At 44.5% G+C, this 21,752-nt stretch overlaps 2 protein-coding genes across 4 annotated transcripts; one reads left to right on the top strand and one right to left on the bottom strand.

Moving 5' to 3' along the window:
- The first annotated feature begins 257 nt into the window (after positions 1-257).
- LOC143353502 (choline/ethanolamine kinase) lies at positions 258-11,646 on the top strand. 3 transcript variants are annotated; one of them, XR_013082158.1, is made up of 7 exons: positions 258-988; positions 3,736-3,848; positions 6,173-6,652; positions 7,403-7,649; positions 9,704-9,868; positions 10,377-10,739; positions 10,776-11,646. XR_013082158.1 is itself a non-coding variant. In XM_076786884.1 (6 exons), exons 1-6 carry the CDS (start codon positions 971-973, stop codon positions 10,500-10,502), a joined length of 1,149 nt encoding a protein of 382 aa, XP_076642999.1. In that variant the 5' UTR covers positions 258-970; the 3' UTR covers positions 10,503-11,646. The 3 variants fall into 3 exon arrangements, 2 of the variants coding, with proteins under 2 accessions (XP_076642999.1, XP_076643000.1); XM_076786884.1 differs by having other exon boundaries at positions 10,377-11,646; XM_076786885.1 differs by lacking the exon at positions 258-988 and adding an exon at positions 3,096-3,302 and having other exon boundaries at positions 10,377-11,646.
- A 1,012-nt stretch (positions 11,647-12,658) lies between these two features.
- Positions 12,659-19,999, bottom strand: LOC143353501 (uncharacterized). The gene is made up of 5 exons (XM_076786883.1): positions 19,403-19,999; positions 17,299-18,092; positions 14,200-14,392; positions 13,862-14,112; positions 12,659-13,737 (listed from the first exon to the last, which is right to left on the bottom strand). The coding sequence occupies exons 1-5, from the start codon at positions 19,677-19,679 to the stop codon at positions 13,543-13,545; spliced, it is 1,710 nt and encodes a 569-aa protein (XP_076642998.1). The 5' UTR covers positions 19,680-19,999; the 3' UTR covers positions 12,659-13,542.
- Between the last annotated feature and the right edge of the window lie 1,753 nt (positions 20,000-21,752).

Raw genomic sequence — 21,752 nt, 5'->3', positions numbered from 1 at the left:
GTTTCGGTTCGGGCGCGCGAGCGCAGGCGCAAACGCAGAAACAATTGCTTACGTGTAACGTCGAGCGCATAGTAAACACATGCACAGGTAATTACATGGTATTCATGGTACATGCTCGAAATTGTAGAGTGGCGCTGTCGTCGCTGGAACACGATGGAACGGTGGGGAGGAACTTAAACGGCCATTGGCTGCCGCTGGGTGACTCGTAACGCGTCGCATCGTCGCATCTCTCTTTTCGTAGATGCTTGCTTCGCATCGCATGTTCGTGTTGATTCGTGCACGAACACCAGTAACGTACGCATACGCCAGCATACGCGCTCGGTATACTCTTTCGGTAGCTTGTGTTTCAACTTCTACGAATCCGTATCTAGAATCACGTAAAAACTGAATACACTCGAAAAGAATATTATCTTGCCGAGAGGGAATACCCCCGTGAAAACTTGCTCGCGAATCGCATATTTGTGTTCGAAGTTGCCGACCTTAAGATCGTATATTTAACGGTGGTGTGATAGTCGTTTCTATTTTATCAAACGATTCCGTACAAAACGGAATTCTCGATCCGACAGAGTTCGTTCGCGTTCGAAGAAAACAGCGGTGACCGAAATCGAAATCGATCCGAACGTTCGCTCGATCGCCAGTGAATTTCCATCGTCCATCCGTACAACGATCGCTTCTCGGCTCGAAAACCCGGAAAATTGTTCTCGCAAGGTTACCTGGTATATTTTAGCGTTCTATCTACTACCTAACCTTGTTCTTGTAACGGATTTGCGGAATCGCATTTGCAAATACCGTCTGAACGGTAGCCGTGTACATCGAACAACGGATTACGGACAACAACTGATTCGCGTAACGCTTCCTCGAACCGTTTTAGCTGCTCTCGTACTATAACAGAGCAGTCAAAGTGCAGGGGGACCAGGCAGAAGCTGCGCCACATTGTTCGAAGCATTTCCGACCGCCGATAACCACAAAAATGGGCTTGGGATATAAGGTGCGTAAACGATTTTACCTCTTCGTTAGGCTTTCTCCTTTCTTTCCCATTCGATTCTTTTCTTTATCGTGATTTCATGTTCGATGGTTATCTTGTTCCTTTGCCAAATGTCGTTCAGTTTGATCGTGCCGCACCGCACCGCACCCTATCGTCATCTCGTACGATTACGTATGTAGGTACAAGCCACAGACAGTCGGACGAACGCGTTATCTTCGAGGAATAAGCAGACGTATAATAATAACATTATATATTATTATAATAATAAGTAAATTCTAGTAGAACGTAATGCTCGTTTTCCATACATATTTTCAAAGAAACAGCTATAGAAAGGGAAAAGCTGGGCCACCGAACGTTCTTGAAATATACACGATTTCAAATTACAAGGCGAGCTCGTAATCTTGCACATTCCTGGATCACGCTTGCCTTGTATGCACGTACGAGGAAAAAATCTGAAACTACGCAGATGCAAAGTTTCTTGATCGGATATTGTATGTAGCTGCAGCACCCTCCTCGAACGATTTTTCCACTCGTAAAGCTGGAGCGCGATCTATGTATATATACCGTACACATACATACATAGTACTGTAGACACGTATACTCGCGATAGAAATACCGAAGCGTGTAAATGTTTTTACAATTCACTGATATCCTCGAATCGATCGCTCCGTGATTAATTGTTCTAATCTACGCGTGCACGTATTATACCTAGAGGCAGGCAGGGACGCTAACAGAATTAAGTTTCATTCCAGGATCTCAATTCGCAGCTGGAAAATGCAGCGTAACCGTGCAATCCTGCACGGAAATATTTCCGAAATATTTTTCTATTAAAAGCGTTTCTGAACCCACGTAAAAGTCGCAAATCATGCGTTGCTGTACGTATTATATAATCTAATGTAGTATAGTATAATGTAATATAATATAGTATAATACAATAACGTACGATATAGTATAATATGATGTAGTACGATACCATGTAACATAATATTAAGAGTAATAAACAAAAGTAGTCCAGCTTTTTTTCGCGATCAGACGGAAAACTACAAAAACTAATAAATTCGCCTGCGCGTTACGTTCGCCGAAGGATAATTGCCTCCATCTCGAGTTCTCCTCAGGATCTTTTAACGTATCACGTAATTGCAAGAGAATTTCCGAGAATTCAAGGAAAACGCGAGGAGCATGTTCTGTTCCATGCCCGGCAGGAAATATACCAAAACTAATCGATAGCACTGTTTTCATCGGTGCGGTTGTTCGATTAACGGGGTACGAAGTCGCGCTGTATTACGTAATGAACGCTATTGTACGAGGACGGTATGTTTATCGGTGGCGAGCGACCAGCTTTTCACGATAAAATTGGAAACGGGCGTTTGACGACAATGGGCGTGTGCGGCGCGGAGCGGTGCGGAGCGGAGCGTTTAAACAATCTTTGTCACGAGGCCAGCGGTGCAACAATGACCGTGACACGAAGCGTATCGCGTAAACGCCAACTAGGAAGGTTGAAAAACTCTGAATCGATAAATACGTATCGTTCAGACGAAACGACCGCGATAACAGACAGAATACGTATAGCGGAGACTCGTAAATAATCGCCGAACGTTTTCCTTCGATTCTTCGACATACTTTCGCGAGTCGCGTGTTCTTGTTACAGCGAATGCCACATCGGCGATACGCCACTGGTCACACCACTCTTCGCTAACATTTCGTTCTTCGAAAATACTTGACCGAGTAACCGGAACGTTTTTTGGTCAACGATTCCGAAAGAGATTTAACCGTTACACCACCGGTGCGCGGTTGAAATTGCTCTCGATATCGGTATCGTTGATCAAACATTTTTCAAGGCATTTCTGGCTAACAATTAAATAGATCTCTCGAACGTATGAAAATACCGGCGGCAGGTAACGCGTGGTTTTGTCGATCGACGGGGGTTCAGCGGTTGAAAATTGACAACGGTCGAAACGTTGATCCGTCGAGCGTCGCGAGACGATGACGATACGCAGGAACGCCGAAGAAAATATCGATCGGTAGTTTCGCGCAAGTCTGTTTGACCAATCTCGGGGCAGGCGTCTTCGTCCCGTTTCACGTCGAATAGTCGACGCGAAATGTGACGCGTGCCGGGTCGACCAGTGGTCGTAGATTTCACCGAATGTTCCAAGGTTACGCTGATTGGCCTGCACAAGGAAAAAGGAGAAAGGGAAAAAAAGAAAGAAGAAAGAGAATAGAAAAGCCACGCTTGCATCCGCGCGCAGGCAGTCTTTGTAACTGACAAACATAGCGAATGAGGCGTTAACGGATCGGTTGCTCGTGCGAGTGTATTTGCGTATGTATGTACGTAGCGTGGTACATATACGTTGGACGACACGCTGCACAAAAATCGAATATATCATTTTCTCGATCCACGTTCGAACACGGTACACGCGTACAGTTTTGTCTGTGGAGGGTTTCGGGTGTAAGCCTCAACAGACGAAACTGTATGATGCCGGGCACACATGATCACGGTACATGCATATCACGGCACACGGTAGCCGAATTTGTTATCGATATCGTTGCGGGCAAGTCCTAAGTAAGATTAACCGATTCTTCCGAGAAACGGAATCGTTCTCGGAAAGATGATCGTGATAGATCGACGAGCAAGATGAAAACTTTTGAAACGTCCCGTGTTCCGCGGGGAAAAGCAATTCTATTACATCTATGCAATCTGTATAGTTGATCCTTTCGATCGTGTTACATTGTTGTACGTTTTTCTGCGTTAGATGTCCGAGGACAACCCAGAGATGCGGGAAATGGCAGCACGCATATGTCGCGATTACCTCCACGGAGTATGGAAGCACGTTACCGCGGAGAACATAGCGCTGAAACGCATCAGGTTAGTAGCAGACTAGAGGCTAGCGCGGACGCGTATGTCGGTCCGATAGCGACCTTGGATAAGCAAAGGTATTTGGGACACGCGTTTCGTATTCGTCGCGAGTTGCGTGTCACGAATCGCAAGTCGCGAGTCGCGACGATCCACAGTGGTCCCAAAGTCATAAAACGTGGCCAAAACCTGAAATATGACCTTTCAGCAAAGTAAGTTTTAAGTATGGGGTTGGTTGCTCTAAGAGTGTTTCTAAGTAGGGGTAAACAGCAAAAAGGTCGTTGTTTTATACCTGACCAACGGTCACAGTCCGAACTTCGAGTTCATTAGACCGTACCTTTTTAAGCTTGTGAAGCACATTGCGAATTTTAAGTGCACAGTGTACAAATTGTCTTGAAACGTTTCGATTTTAATTGTGCATTATGGATGCTGTTCGTGGAGGTAAGTTGCATAGTTTTTAGTGGCAAATGTTTATTGTTCACTGATAACTATGTATGCAAAAGAGAGAGTAAAAGCGAAGGCATAAATTTTTAAGATGTAGAGTAAAAGTTGCAAGTCTCGCACGGTCAATCGCTAAAACTTGTTGGAGCTTCTACTACATAGTATTATCTTACAATTCTAAAATAATTAGCTGCCCCTAGGTGCCTCTGTGGTCGTAGCACTGTTTTTTGTAACGCAAAGTAGGTATTTTACGTGCTTTCCTTGCATTTCTTGTCAAACTGTGAGAGATATGCACTAAGTCTAAAATTTAAACAGATTTTGAATAGAATGTCAATTTTTTTATTAAGAATCATATATCCGAAATTTTTTTCTATTTTTCAAACACGAACGCTGTTTTTATACCGGCTGTTCATTTGAAAACTTTCCAGCCGAATATCTCGAAAAGTGTGAAAGATAATAAAAAAGTGTAAAACACGTGTCGAAGGCAGTATCAGTTTTTTATTTGGGTGGCGTTTTCAAGGTCATTTGAAGGTCAACTTTGTTTTTTCAAGTGGAAACCTATATTTTTGATTATGGGATCTTATTGTACGTAAAAAGACCAGCAATTCTTCAATTCTTTCTTCTTTGGGAACTATGAAGTGCGAATAGAATACCTACTTTATACAATACAGAGGGTAGAGTTTGCTGTCCGGAGAATTAGTCTTTCCCCTCGTTCAGGCCAATATGAGACAACGAGAGGGCAGGTAGAGGGGTGTTCAGGTAATCCCCAAGTAATAAACACAAATACGCTTTGCTTTTACTTTCACTCTTAAGGGGGCCGGCATGGTTTGAAATCCATATACGTATGCAAGGGTCAAAACCTTTTCAAACTACCGCTTCAATATTGCAATAAGCTGTTTAGAATTGGTCAATTGTGTTTCCTAAAAGTCCAATCTACGTCTGTATAGAGCCCAAATTGCGAATTTCTACCTCATCGTGGAGTAATTTGTAATATTCGGCAGAAAATTCGAATGCTGAAGCAAGTATGACGTCACAAGATGGCTGCCGCTGAGAGATTCTCTTAATTTCGAGAGATTTAGTGTTCGTATCGAAAAAAAGGCTCTATACAGACGTAGCAAAGACATGTACAAACACGGTGGTATGCATTTTTAATTGATTACTTACTTATTTAAGACGTAAAATGTCTAGAAAAAAAGGCACAGCGTAACATAGCGTGACAGTCAAGGCCAAATGCCTGCCGGCCCCCTTAAACAGTCTGTGTAACCCTCTAATTTTTTTACCGTCAACATGATATATTATACCTAAGCGAACCTCGAGCAACTGTGAAAGGATGCCTGTATTAGTGAAAGCTGATGTGAGTTAGAAATGACCCTATCACAGCACTCCCAGTACTCGGATGGTTAAAATGTAATATTTATTTTCCTCATATCTTGTTTTTTCTAATTTCAAGTTCAGATTCGTGATCAGCGACCCCCAAAACGGCCTAGTACCAATTTTCAAGCAGAACCAATTATTTTTTACTGTATATGTCCGCCATATTGGATCCGCCATTTTGTTTTTTCCCATTTCAAGTTCAGATTCGTGATCAGCGACCCCCAAAACGGCCTAATACCAATTTTCAAGCAGAACCAATAATTCTTTAATGTATATGTCCGCCATATTGGATCCGCCATATTGTTTTTTCCAATTTCAAGTTCAGATTCGTGATAAGCGACCCCCAAAACGGCCTAATACCAATTTTCAAGCAGAACCAAGTCATTTTTTAATATGTTGTGAGGTTTTGACCACGTTTTGACGATTTGAGACCACTGTGCGATCGTACGAAGAACTGTGGTCGCAACCAAAAGGTATGGGCCCCGAATGCGTAATGTCTAACGTTCACTCGATTTTTACAGCGGCGGGCTGAGCAATTGGTTGTACAACGTTCAACTGCCGAACGGATCCGTTCCGATTCGCGGCGAACCACGGCAAGTTCTATTGCGATTGTACGGGCAAGTGCACGGGGAGAGAGCGCTCGAGGGATTGATCACAGAGTCCGTGATCTTCACGTTGCTCTCCGAAAGACAACTCGGGCCAAAGTTGCACGGCATATTTCCCGGTGGTCGCATAGAGGAGTATATACCGGCGAGGCCGTTGCTCACGAAAGAATTGGCTGATTCGACATTGAGCACGATGATCGCTGAGAAAATGGGACAGATTCATACGATGCAAGTTCCCATAAGCAAAGAACCGACCTGGCTCTGGGACACGATGGCCAAATGGTTGGATACGGCCACCGATATCCTCGAAAACATCGAAGATATAGACGACCGGCACGCGAAGAACGTAAACGCGATACGATCGATCGACCTAGATCACGAGATCGATTGGTTCAGGTGAGTAGGAGACCGCCAATCGAATCGATTCGATTCGATCCAATCTGATCCGATCCGGCAGATCGGATAATCGTTTCCATTCTCGACTAAAATGGACGTTACGATCAATCGCGTTCGCTCGCAGTGTGTAACGTATGTACAGTCAGTCCCATAAGTATTCGTACGCTCTTAAAAATCCCATAACTTTGTCAATATTGGACTATACTACTTGAATTTTTTTTAGTAGTTAGAACTATTGGATCACTACATAACGTGAGAAAAAGGTTTGATTAAAATTGCAATTGGTCGAAATTACAGAGAAAGTACTAAAAGTTGTATTTTGCAACTCTTTTATGCGGGCTTATATTAACAATTTAAAAAGTACGTTTTGTACATCTGTATCAATTATACATATTCTGAATATTTCATCTAAATCGGTCAACATTGCACCGAGCTACAAACGTTTAACGATGAAAACTTTCTACATTTTCAATGTAAGCCCACATGGAAAAGTTGCAAAATACAACTTTTAGTATTTTCTCTGCACTTTCGACCACTTTATGTAGTGATTCAATTGTTCTAACTTCTCCAAAAAAAAAAAAAAAGAATTCAAGTGGTATAGTCCAATATCGACAAAGTTATGCGATTTTGAAGAGCGTACGAATACTTCTGGAACTGACTGTATATATCATTGATAACGCCGCGTTACACCGGGGTATCGCCACGATCGGTATAACAACAACGATAAAGAAATGAAACACGTATTTACAGATCCCTCGCAACGCGACAGAAACATCCGGTCGTATTTTGTCACAACGACATGCAGGAAGGTAACATATTGTTGAGACAGAACACGCGTAAACCGGAACTGGTTCTTATCGACTTCGAGTACTGTTCTTACAACTACCGGGGATTCGATATAGCGAATCACTTCGTCGAATGGCAATACGATTACACGGCCGCAGAATATCCTTTCTTTCACGAACGCCGGGGATCCGGACCTACGGAAGAGCAGAAGGTATGTGACGAAGATCGGCGGCTCCGATTCTCAAACCATTAGCAAATATTTCAAAACGGGTAAGACGTTTCGTTTCCTGTTTCGTTTTATTACGATCCGATCCGTACCATCCCGTCCCGCATTATTCCATATAGTAATTATTCCGTCCATAATTATTCCGTTTCACCGCATCCTCCGGTACGTGTACGGGCGTGTCCATTTTTCAACCGATTCGTGCCTCGGTTCTCGGCTAAAGTTATTCGATTTTTAACGAAAGTACTCGATTCTACGTCCGAAACGTAATCGAACGACAAGTATGCGATTTTGTATCGCAACCATCAGCGCTAACGATAACGATAGCGACAAAGAATAACGATAACGATAGCGATAACGTTAAAGATAAAGATAACGGTCCCGATAACACTTGTTCGCTCACGGAATCGATGAAGTTTCAGTAGCAAGGCATTCGGCCTAGACGGCTACATCGTTCCAGTGACAAACGCGTTTTCTATTGGTTTTAGGTACATTCGTCAGAGAAGGACGTTGCCTCGTAGGACAAGTTGTTTCCATACAGCGTACAACGATTTTTCTATGCCGATTCTTCTCTACATGAAAAACATCGAAAAGAGTTGTCCTCGCTAATGGAACCAACAGTGTCCTACAGGAGCCGCAACGCCGATTCTTTTGATTTCTTTTCATATTCGCGACCACCGAATACGATGTATTCTGGATTCTTGTCTGCCAAATCCACTCCCAACACCAATCACCGCCCGTCACCTCCTATCGCCCATCGTCCACGCACTAACACACACGCAGATCACACTATACACTATACACTACAACAATGTACACTGTACACTATACACTGTACAGTGTACACCAGTCCTGTTTAAGCAAACGTGTTCCCAAGGACACACCCGAGGGCAATGCGACGTCACCTGGAAAAACATTGTCGTAGGCTGAACCGTCGAAAGGAGGCGTGGTTGGTTGCCCGCCGAGACGCTCGTGCCCGAGAAATCAAATTCTCTGCCCGCACGGGCGATAGCCGAACGGGACTGCTGTACACTGTTCACGATACACGGAACCATTCCTGATGGTCCTATTCGTTTTCAAAATTCCCAAGAGAGCCTATCGTTTAACGCAAGAAACGATAGACGCGAAGAAGAATAGCGTATAACTGTACATACTCGGTCGAGCGAATTCGAGAGTTTTCGAGTGCTGATCGAGGACTGGTTGGCGTGTGCTGCGTGTGTATATATTAGTTTCACAGGACCACGATTCGGTGAGACAAGGCTGATGCCTGCGATCGGCTAATCGGAATAATGGGCGGCATATCGATCTGCCAATGCGATGATGGATCCTGTCTCGCACCGTACGTTGTGGAACCAGAACGACCGGTGCCACCATCACCCATCTTTGCGACATCAGTCCCGTACCTGCGCATCTACGACTCTAGAGTACTTCTACACGCACTCTCGATAGTCGGTCCATAAATGTACAGTGTCTTATGGGTGGTAAAACCGCGTTATTTCCAATTAAGACACTTCACTCGAATCAACCGCAATTATATATATATCCGTTTTCAGCATTATGATAGAATACCCCCGCCCCCTCTATACGAACGCGTATTTATTCCGACTATTGATTCGTACCATTATGGAAAATTGATACGAGTTTTCGATCCGCTAAGTGCTAACTAACTATGTGTATCACTTTCGCGTTTTCTCTATATGCCCTATACGCATATATTGCCCTTTTCAGAAAAATCTTATTTTTAGATCAATTTACTTGAATTTTTCTCGATGAATCAGCATATTCGCGCATATACGCGTGCACGCTTTCAAAATCGCGCTTGCTCGCGCTCGAGTATCGATTCACCGGCACCACGCTCTCTGTGTATGTATGTACGCGTGACAGCGTGGCGCGGCGTGTATGCGCGTATGTGTACGCATATATGCATATGATACGTATAATATCACTTATCTTTTCACGTATCGTTTGATTATTATTTCACTATTTTTTTCGTTCAAAGCCATTTTTTTGTATGCGTTTGACGTTCTCCTTTTTTTCGACAGCTCAACTTCATAAAAAGTTATTTAAGAACGGTTGGAAAAGAAGGTGAATCGGAAGAAGAGCGCGTCATGGCGGAAATCAAAATATTCTCTTTGGCTAGTCATTTGTTTTGGGGCTTGTGGAGCATCGTCAACGCGAAACTCTCCGAAATTCCATTCGGCTATTGGGTAAGCAACGATGTTGAGCGTTCGTACAATCGTCGAACACGCTTTCAGTCCGTATTGCGTTTATTACATGAACATTATGGCAGAGAGGACAATGAGAGTGCTCACACTCGAGGTTTTAGTGTCCCCACTTTTCTGCATCGTCTTTTTAGCCTGGAACAGAACCTGCATCATCTTTTTAGCCTGGAACAGAACCTCCATCAACTTTTTAGCCTGGACCAAAACTGCACAATCTTTTTAGCCTGTATTACGACCTGCACCATCTTTTAGGCTGGATCAGAGCCTACATAGAAGAGCCTCTTTTAACATAGAAGTAGCATCCACTCTGGCATTATATGGAATCCGCTGCTAATGATGCAGGTAAGATGATGTAGGTTCCGGTCCAGGCTAAAAATTATACTAGGTGGGCAGCAAAAATCCGGGGATACTAAAATCCCGGGCGTGAACACTCTCATTTCCTCTCTGATTATGGCATCGCGACACTCTCTCGATTCTCGACGTTGCGTTGCAGGACTATGCGGTGACTCGATTGAAGAACTACCAGTACCTGAAGGAAAAGATGATGTTATCCGGCCTACCGACGCCGACCAAGGACTCCACCGTCACCAAGGACACAAAAACAAATGCAATCGATTGAAAAGATCGAACGATCGTCCGTTACGCCGTGACGTGGAGAAAAATTTTCACATCGTCGACGCGACTACAAAGTTTGCCTGCTACATTTTCATGTGCTCGTGATCGTCTTGTCGGAGGATCGCGATGCATCGCGCTGTTTTCTCATCGAAAATCGTAATACGCGTGTCAAACGTGCTATCGAATTAGTCGAAGGAAGAAAGAAAAGGAGATTTGCACGGAATGCCAGCTGACCGAAGATGTAATGGGGGGGAGGGAGAGAGAGAGAGAGAGAGAGATAGATAGATAGAGAGAAAGAGAGAGATTACGAGAAGATAGGGGGAGAGAGAGAGAAAAAGAACGAGTAGGGGGCGTTGCTTTACGCGTTACAAATGTGATATAGGATAAGCGTAGACAAACGGGTGTACAATGTTGTTGTATTTGCACACCGTGTGAACTTTTCAGGGAAATGTTGCTCAGTTTCCGAGTCAGGCTGCCAACTTAAGGCTCTCAGCCAAAGACAAAGGATACTCTTGTCGTTTACGAAGCATAGATCGTGCACACTCGCACTCGTACTTGTACTCGCACTGGAATTCGCATTCGCACCCGCGCCCGCGACCGCGCGTACTTTCAAATATGTAGATACGAGTGTATGTATCTTCCTATACGCAACCGAATTGTACATAATTACAACCTCGTTGTACCTGGATTGGATTTTTTTTTTATTTTATTTTATTTTACTTAATTTTATTTTATTTTATTTTACTCGATATTAATGATTGCAATCGGAATAGGAAATCAGCAATGAATCGTGTCTTGATCGTATCACGCAACATGTGTATGTACTTAACTATATTTACGTTGCGCTTCTTACCGTTGACTGAAGGATCTACGAATGTATTATACGAAACGAGAAGATAATAGTGATAGCAGTAGCAATAGATAGTTGTCCGACATCAACGAATAGACGCGTTTTCGGATGGTCTTGTCGTCGGTAGAACAAATGATTTCTTCGGCGAATAACCGTTGGAAATCCTTCGTTCCAATTGAACCATGTTTTTGTTTTCTTTGTAATCTTTTTACGGTTGTCACGCGCATTTTTCAAACGCTATACATTTCTCAGTGATCGAAATACCATATTTTAATAAATTTTGAGTAAATCTTTTATACTTTGGTGGTTCGATGATCCATCGGTTTTCTTCGCAGTCCTCGGCGGTTTATGCGTTCGACGAAACCCAATCTTTGCTCGAACGATGCTTCGAGGTAAGGGATAACTACAGCTTCCCCCCTCCTCCCCCCGTCGAAAGAATGTTAACACTAGAACTACCGAACCAGTCAAAATGACTGGTGGATGATTTCTTCTTTCACGATTACTGAAACTATGAAGACGTTTTCACGAGAAATTTTTTAGTACATCTCTTCTTTAGAGTACATGTTACCATAAAAATCGCATGAAACCTGGGCAAATTCAATCTTGCTGTTATTATAAAGGGATAAGTCTAAGTCATGTTTAGGGCTCGGTAGTTCAAGTGTTAGATTTCATAATTGAACCATCCATCCGAATATCAACCATCAGAATACCAGCTATGACAGCACCGGCCAATTAGAACCACGCTCGAGCAAGACTCGCATCGAATGCGAAAAGGTAAATATTGCGATAAGAAAAGCGTTGCCCAAGGATATGTTTACATTCTCGATATATGTCAACAACACGGGTCTTGCCAGCGTCGTGTATCGTCCAGGAGATAATTCCGCGATGTTTATCAGTTAGGCCTTGGCAGCATATATAGAGAAGTCGTTGTATTTCCAATGTCTAATTGGAATTCCAATGTCTAATCTGTATTTCCAATTTCTAATCAAACGAAAACCACGTGGCGCGGCGATCGGAAGGAATTCATCGCCGGTTGGAAACATTCTATTCGAAATGGCGCTCGCAATATTTCCAGAGCATCGTCTTTGAACCAGAAAACGCAGCGAGTCCGTAATTTTCGAGTATACACTGTATAACGCGACGAAGCACAATGGCAAATACAGCCATTTTTCCATTAGCTGGCCGTCGACGCGCTTCACTGGACTTGGACGTTTCTGCAACATCGATCGCAAACATTCAATCGTTTGTTGGTGTCGGCGCATCGTTATCGGTACGGGATCGTGTTAAGGATGAAAGATTCGGTAGAACGGTTGCTAAATAAATGATTTATTTTCTTTTCGACGTTAACGTTACTCGTTGGAAAGTACCGTTTGGACAGTTTTTCTAGAAACACAGCGTCGTTGAACGAATCCACGTCTCGAGAACCGAACCGACGAAACTTGGCGCATTGTTCTTCTTTTTTTTTTTCTTTTTATTCTTGCGTACCTATGGTTGTTTCTATGGTTCGGCGACCGCATCTCGCGAGCAAATAGCAAAGCGACGATTCTACGAGACCCAACGTTTTGCCACGGATTAGCGTTAACATCCTTCTGGTCTTTGTTCGATATAGAAAATGTAGCATCTTACGAGTATCACGTGTCACAGAATACAAACGCAAACAGAATTTCACCTACGGCTTTATACACATATGCTTGTCTAGAGTCTAGAACAATTTCAACGTTGCTCGTTCGACGAACGTTTCAATTTGCGTGCTAATGTATCGCATATATTGTAGAGGACTCCCCGTTGCTCGGTGAAGGAGATACGCGAATTCATGCTCGAAGATGAGAAAGAAACAGTGTTTGGTCGTTCCCGACATCGACCCGACTTCCGTCGTACTTCCCACGAGCGGCTACAGACGACGCCGCGCCGCGGGCGATTATTTTCCGAGACGAAACTAATCAGCGAACCCGAACACGAACACGATTCCGGCAAGAAACGAGTATCGGTCGGAAGAAGAGATGGCAAACTCGGTAGAAGAGGTAGAAGAAGAAGAACGCGAGAAAGGAGGAGCGATTCGATATCGAACGATTGCGATACGGCATACGGAACGATTAGGCTTATGATTAGGAAAAGCAGAGCAAAGGGAACCAACAGCGCGGTAGAGAAAGGGGATGGAGCCCAGCCGAGATAAATTCGCGTCGCGTTGCCTAGTTTAGTGAACTTTGACGATGCCTCCGGCACCGTAAGCAGCACCCGCGAGCAAAGCCTGCGTACCGTAGAGCGAACCTTGTCGCAGCCCGAGTCCTCCTATTCCTCCGAGTCCGACACCGAGTCCTCCGAGACCCAGCAATCCGGCGTTAGCGGCCACGAGGTTCGTGGTGGCCAACGTTGGTCCTGCCGCCAGCAGCTGCGACCAAACCGTTCGATTCGTTTAATTCAACATAATATCAAATTGGCTCGAGTAGATCAAGAGATCTGTCCGGATTAGTTTCGGTTTCGATTTTCGAAACAGAAAGGTACCAAGAACGAACCTGCGGACGAACAGCGACAGTGGCAGCGGGCGCGGCTGCGATCACGGACGCGGCTGTTGGTCGTGCCGCGAGAACGGGCCTCACGGCCGTCTTCACCGTGATGCTGGGGTCCTTTTGCACGATAGCGTTGAAACCGTTGATGGGATCGGCGGCATACGACACCACGCGTCGCGAACCGTCCGGCTCGATCAAGCTGTAGCTACCCTGGACCACGTCGCCGTTGCGAGTCTCCTCTTGGGCTTTGTTGTCACCTGGAACAAGACCAAGTTCTCTTATCTTTGCTTATCAGGTGAACAAAATGAAATTCGATACAACTCGGCGTCGACAACGATAAGTACCTGTTAAACCGTCCGCCACGCTGTAACTGAAACTGTACTGCGGATTCGGATCGTAATTCTCGGTCCTGACGACCGTGGCCTGTGCTGGAATGGCCGTGGCGACCGTTGCTCCCGCGTGGCCGAGGAGTCCCGCGCTCTGCCCAATTATTCCTGCGCGGGCGACGCTTATCAAACCGACCAGGCAACAGAAAATCTACAGAGATTCGGAAAAAAAAATTAAATGTACAGCATTAATCGTTAATCGTGCTTTGTCGAATCTGCGACAGAGAAAAATCGCGGAAAGAGACACAGGGTAAGAAAAAGCTGAAATTACTTTGGCGTCCATGATGCTGAATGCTTTGACGGCGATGCGATGCGATGCGATGCAATGAGGTGCGATGGGATGCGTTTCTTTGACAACTGCGTGTCGTTGCTTTCTGGTAGCGTGTATTTTATACCGGCTGGCCCGGGTTGACCCCACCCGCGACTTTTCCACGATGACACGAACACAGGCTCCGCTGTATGTATCGGCAACGCGTACTCGACCGGACATTTACTTGCTTACTTACGTCGGAATCGTTGTCGTAGTATGCGGGCGAGTACGACCACCGATCGTTTTGCCGTCTTTCGTAAGAATAGAATCTTATGTTAGCCTTACTCCCTCTAAACACTTACTCGTTACTCGAGACGAGTGTACTACTTTTGTCGCCGAGAGAGCCGAGACACGCATCCATCGATTGCGTTCGAATCGAATCGAGCCACTTTGGTCTTCGAAGACCATTGTTTCGAAAACTCGTGCTCGTCCCCGTTGGCGAAGACGCGTCTGCTCAAAGTCGGTAAGCTTCTCACCAGGAAAACGGAGATGGAACGAGTCATCGAAATCGGTGCTCCAGTACAAGGACAAAAGATGCTTTATGGTTCAACCCTATGCACTTGAAGCTACGTTAACTCCAAAATGAAACATTTCTTCCGACCTAGAATATTGCCCTTCTATATACAGGGTGCGACGCGAATTAGTCCCCACGATTTTTCAGCCCCTTCGGATGGTCATTACAGAAGAATGTTTCTTACCGAAGTTAATCAGTATTTAACCGACAAGAAATTGAAATATTTTAAATTAAAAAAAAAATCGATTTTCAACAAGAAATCAAGGTCGCTGTCATATCTTTTAATGGAACTGGGTATTTTTAACTTCGTAATATTGTAGGCGACGTCGAAACGAATTCAACGACCTGCTATACAATGACTTTCAGATGACCTTGAAGGATAATATCGCCATGAATCAATTGGTAGAATATTTGAAATATTTCGACGGTACGCAATAGCAACGCCTCGCATTTGGAGGTACTAATCGTTTCAGTACTGTACGAGTAAATTGCACCACTTTCGCATGTATAGCATGCAAAAATATATACAGGGTGTCCCAGGTTTTAATGTTCAAACTTTGTCAGTATATTCTATGGCACTAAATGAAAAAAAAACCAGAAAGTTATAACAAAAATACAGAATAGAAGTAATATAGGAATAGTAACCGACTTGCAAGCATTGGCTCAAATAGATCGGCAATATTTACATTCAGTGTGTTTATGTAAGCTGTGTTTACTATCTGAGGTCACATAGGATTGAAAGCAATTTTCGCCAGTAATAGCAGCAAGTCCGTTAGTATTCCTATATTACTTGTATTTCGTATTTTTGTTATAACTTTTTAATAAGGCTCTATGTGACCTATGTTTACATAACATTTTATTCTTATTTAGTGAATATACTGACAAAGTTCGAACATTAAAACCTGGGACATCCTGTACAGAATGGAAATATTCTAGGTCGGAAGAAATGTTCCGTTTTAGAGTTAAAATGGCTTCGAGTGCAAAGGGTTAAGATTAAATTTTGTGTAGGATTACATCGGTTGGATTCGGGCACAAGCCGCGAGCCGTAAGCCATAAACCATAAGTTGCAAAGCTGCGAAGCGACAAGAAAAAACTACCCGAAAAGGAACGTAATATGTTGCGGTCGGTTTACGAGAGCTGGATCGCTCGACAGCTAATACTAATGTAAGCTAATAATTGGTTTCATTACGCAATTCGGTAAGAAAATCTAGGTGTCGCGGTAAGCGCGGAGATCGCGAAATAGCAGCTAAGATGTATCGTGTTATCGGCGTATTGTTCGTCGATGTGTTCGATTATGCGTGCGCGAGAGTCGAGTAACTCTAGGAGAACTTCAAGGAACCGCTCGATTTGTGTAACTTTATCGTGCGCGCGACAACGATCCGATCCGATCCGATCCGATCTATTGTAGCATAGCTGGACAAGTTCATGTTCGTACACGATTGCGTACATGAAATCGGACGAGCTCTTAAACTTCTCTTGCAATTAGGTTACGCGTTGGAGTAGGGGATTCGTTTCTCGGTATAAAGAGCATCGATCGCTTCGAAAGTTTGTCGTAACCGTTCGAAACGTCTTTGCGAGAGTATCCGCCGCGGCGGAATCGAAGCGTCTATATCGTCCACATAGTCTATGTAGACTAAAGTCTAGGGAACCATGTCCAAAAATACAGAATACATTTTACGCTCCCACTTTTTCCTACACCAATAATACTTGCAAAAATTCGCCCGCGTTATTCGCGATCGCCTCCCATCTATGTTTCTACTGTTAATTCCCCGAAAGATTCTAGACGAGTCAATCGATCAAGAGTCCCAGATGTTTAGGGTATCACGGGAACCTTTGAAGTCGCCATCGATTTCGGAAGTCGGCGATCTCGATCCAGATCGCGGCCGCGCGTAGAAGCGCGAATGCAACCGCAACCGCAGACAAGCGTAACCGTTTGCGGCGGTAGAATGCTGAACAGCATGAGAATCGGTTGAATCATTCGAAAAAACTTTAATAGCCATAGATCGGTGAAAGCGGCGGCGAGCGCGCTCGTGATCCACGGTGCGTCCATCAACAGGTAGAGCCTGAGGTAAAGAAAATATCGCTTTCTGGCTTTGTTCGCTTCGTAGGTGCAGCTCGAGGAGGCCAGTTTCGTCGACCTCTGTATCGAGCACATCTTGTACGACGCGTAGCAGAAGAGGAAGGTGTTCGCGAGTAAAGTTAGAACCGGAAATGTGAGCACGTAGAACATCACCGGCAAGTTCGGGCCGTGTTCGAAATTGGCAAAATTCGGTCTGATCGGGGAGGATGCGGGTAACAGCGGGGACAGCTCCGCGACGCAAGCCATCATCGTCGGCAGCAAGGATCCGCCCCAAGCACACCCTGCGTACAACAGAAATTTTCTTCTCTCCGAACGATACTTCGACTCGGCCCGCGACTCCTGAGAGAATCTGGTGATTGCCAGCATGACGTCGACGCAAATCGCGAAAAGCCAGAACGTCGAGGATATCGTCAGGAACATCAACGTTAGCCCGGCGACGACGTAAACCTTCGGATGCAACGGCACGTGGCACAAATCGCAGGCTCCTATGCCGATCAGAATCAGATTCAGAACGATCTGCGTCACGTTGTAACATATTACTACTCGGTTGAACGCTCGTACGTTCGGGCCCGGTACCACCAAATAAATCACCGCGACCAACACGTACGGGATTATGTATATCGCGTTCGCGAATACCACGATGTTTGCGCCCCAGAAGTTTAACGAAGCGAACACGCTGTCGCACCGTCGCCGATCGACCCCGCTCGTCTCTTCTTCGCCGTTGCTCGCCGTTCCTTTCTTCGAAACTCGAGTCGCTACATTTTCATCGTTTCTATGCCGGGGTGAACACAGTTTCACACAAACGCGACTCGTGTTTCTGTCCGGGTTCGGACTCGTATTCGTGCTCGGGATCGTCCATGATGGCGTCTCGAAGCGGTTCCGTTCGTTGCTTCTTCTTCTTCTTCTTGGTTCTTGCGGTTCGATTTTCACCTCGAATTCCAATTGTTCTGAAACGCATCGAATAGTCGTATTTAACCGATATCAACGAATCAACTGTTATTCCAGCGACGGTACCATCCTTCGCATCTGATCCTAATCCTAATCCTAATCCTAATCCTACTTCTATCTTTTACTCCTACGTTATTACATCCGACATATTTGTGCTTTGTCAACGCTTGATCGTTTCCTCGAACTCGACGAGTTGAATCCGAATGAAATTTGCATATTCTATACATTCTATAGTACGCATGCACGTACATGCATATACATGCGTATAGTATGCATGGCACGAGTTAAACACGCACGGCGCGGCGTAGAGCGTACACGAAACGAAATCGAAACGGTGCGGTACATCGGTGTTTGATCATGCTAACTAACACAAGTCTAAAGGTTACAGGGAATCGACTCGGTTAAGGCGAAATCGAGTCCCTGGGATTCCTACTCTCCTTTTTTTTCCTCCGTTTATTTGCTCGCGTTTTATCATAGGATAAACGATCAAATCGTCGGCTGGCGATAAAATGAACGAACGGCCGAGTCGAGTTGATTTCTACGATTTTGCTGTAGGTTCGTCGGATATACGTGTATACACGTAGATCGACGAAGAGTCTTTCAAACGAAAACGAGAACGAAAGCGAAAACGAAAAGGGAAACAAGTATAAAGCGCGATCGATCGGTCAAGTGCATTCCTCCGTTTCGGATCGCAACGCAACGATTTACGCACGCGTGTCGAGGTGCAGAGATGGTTGCTGGGATGGTACGTCACGTAGAAAACGAGGGAATTACCGTCCACTAACCGACAATTATTTCATCGACACCTAATTTCGTCGATAATATTGACTCACCGACATTTTCAGATCACCGTCAGTTATTTCCCCGACAGTTATTTCACCAATAGTCATTTCATCCACTGATGGTTTGTACGTAAACATTGTCGGCAAAACTCGGTATCCAGGAAACCATTTGTCGGGAAAATGACCGTCGGTGAGTTAGCACTCGAATGGCGATTGTAAGGCGCCACTGAAAATTGCTGTATCATTATTCAAAATGTTTTTCACATTATTAACTTTGTTTGTATTTGATGAATTACTAAACATTTCGGTATTGTACGAGTAAATTGCACCATTTTTGTATGTATAACATGAAAAAAGGATACATAGAAGAGAAATATTCTAGGTCGGAAGGAATATTTGGTTTTTGAGTTAAAATAGCTTCGAGTGCAAAGGGTTGATATTTCCTTTTTGAAGCTAGGTGTCGATGAAGTCGAGGTGATGGTAACTCGAAAACGAGGGAAAAACCTACCCTATCCCGCGATACTCACTTGAAACGCAGACCGTGCAACATGGTGTCGGAGACACGTTGTCGAGCGTATCGTGTTCGAACGGTATCGTCGACCACGTGCCGTTAGTATCGTCGAACGAGTCGCATCGGCGATCGTCCGTGTCGCCGACGTTGTCGAAACAGCAGTTTTCGAAAAACTCTTCCCTCGATTTCGTGCCATTGCGCGTACACTGCACCGCGACAAGGCTCGGGTAGAGTAGAAGAATTACAGCGATTAGGGCAGAGATGTTCGATTCGATGCTTCTGTATCGTCCCATCGTTTACATATCCATCGATTCGCAACTTTCGAATCGTGCTTGAAACCTTTCGAACATCTCTCGTTCCTTCGTTTTCTCGTTGCGACAGGTGATGCCCCTGCATCGAAGACACGCAAACACTAAGCGTTTCTCACAAGTCCCACCTTATTTACCCTCCTCTGGATATTTTCTTCGTTGATTCCCATCTCGCTTTGCGACGCACAAAACGAGCGTTTTCTTCTTCTTGTTGGTCAGCGGTCCCCTTCCCATTCGAATACCCTCGATCTTCGGACTTACGCATCCGGTCCCTCGTCGCGTTGACCATCGCTACCTCTACTACCTTGGAACCTAATCTACCGATTTACGCGTTTTTTTTTCGTTACATTCTTAAGGGCCCGGTCTTCGTAGATTCGCGATAAGGTAGAGTGACTACTTCACCGTCAAAAAATGGTTTTACGTGCCTCAAGTTTTCGTCCTTGCACGATACATGACGCTGACAAGACCAGTGTTGTTGACAGATATCGAGAATTGTCTGTATTGTGTTCTGCGGTGATCTGTGGTGGTCTGAAGTTCCTCTGATACATTTAATATTCTCCTAAGTTGATCTTGAATCAAATAACTCGAGTACATCGTTGAATTGATTCGATTTGAGGGCCCGGTCTTCGTAGATTCGCGATAAGGTAGAGTGACTACTTTACCGTCAAAAAATGGTTTTGCATGCCTCAAGTTTTCGTCCTTATATAAGAATATTTTGTCGCTGGTAAAGGGCTCATTCGGAAGAGGAAGGTTCAATCTAGTGCGCGCTGGTCCGGAGCTGCCGAGATTATGCGGATATTTGATAATATTATCGTTCGAAGTAGGCCAAAAATTGACGATGTGCATGCCGTGGAATCCAAGTATTTTTCTGCCATTCGATGAGTTTTCTGGATGATGTCGAGAGCAGCGCGCACTAGAAAATATCTCCAGCTACAAATTGAGCTATATTTGTCTTGATTCTCTGCGAAATAGAGGCGAAAACTTGAAGCACGTTTCTGGAATCAGAATTCATAATATAGATACTGCAGAGCATGAAATGTGACAATTTTAGTCGCAGACTTAGGACCCGTTGGATCAAGACCAAGACGGATCTTAAAAGTAACTGATACATATTGTCTTATAAAAATGACAAGATTAAAATTTGAATTTTGTGCAGTTCGTATTATAACACATGCTCTACCAAATATACCTATTTAATCATTTCCCACGAAAGCATCTTTAGAATTTCAGTAATTGTAAACTAAAATATCTGGAATCGGTCATTTTAACCGGCGGTGATAGGTTCAGTGAAGGCGTGTACGCTTAGCCGTGAATCGGCTGTGTTTTTTCGTTTGATATTTTTCGCCGAGAACAGAGTACTGTCGCCGTACGTCGTATCCGGCGTGAAAAGGTTATTCAGTTTGTTGCAGGTCGGTCTAGCCTCGGTTAATCGAAAGAAAATTTACTTACAAAGGATTTTTTGCACGCTCGGCCGAATGGACGACATGCTTCCGAGAGCGCGTCGCGCCTTTCATCCAAAAGATCCGGCTCATGGTTCGCAAAATTACGATGTCGGCGCCTTGAGCAGGCGTCAGAAAAAACAATTAAATCTAAGAAAACCGACGGTTCGAAACGAAAATGAAATGTACTTGGCGATGCATCCAGAAATCAAGGGTCTGATCTCTCTGTTGCTCAAGTAAGCAGTCTCTGCTGTTTTTCCTATTCTTTCTTCCATTTCCTCCGAGTTTGTCCTCGAAATTATGCAACTACGCAACTAAGAAACTACACGGTGGTGATCGTCGCGTAACGCGTACGTACATTTCAAAGAATAGTACGAATGTACGCGTTGGCATCGCGACATCGATCAACGCGCTATTCGAAACATTTCCTATTCCACGTAAATATGTGCATACGTATTCTGTACGCGTGCTACACATACTATACCGTATTTGTAAGTTACAATTACGATGCCAGCCAACAGCGTAACGATACAGATATCGTAATCGCGTAGGTACATACTGTGCAGACGGCCCTGCGGAAACGTTCACGAAACTGTGGGCGAATTTTTTAACAGACCAC

This window comes from Halictus rubicundus, chromosome 4, assembly GCF_050948215.1.
Source record: "Halictus rubicundus isolate RS-2024b chromosome 4, iyHalRubi1_principal, whole genome shotgun sequence".
Lineage (NCBI taxonomy): Eukaryota > Metazoa > Arthropoda > Insecta > Hymenoptera > Halictidae > Halictus > Halictus rubicundus.
The sequence above is the reverse complement of the archived record's forward strand: the minus strand, read 5'-3'. Positions and strand labels throughout refer to the sequence as shown.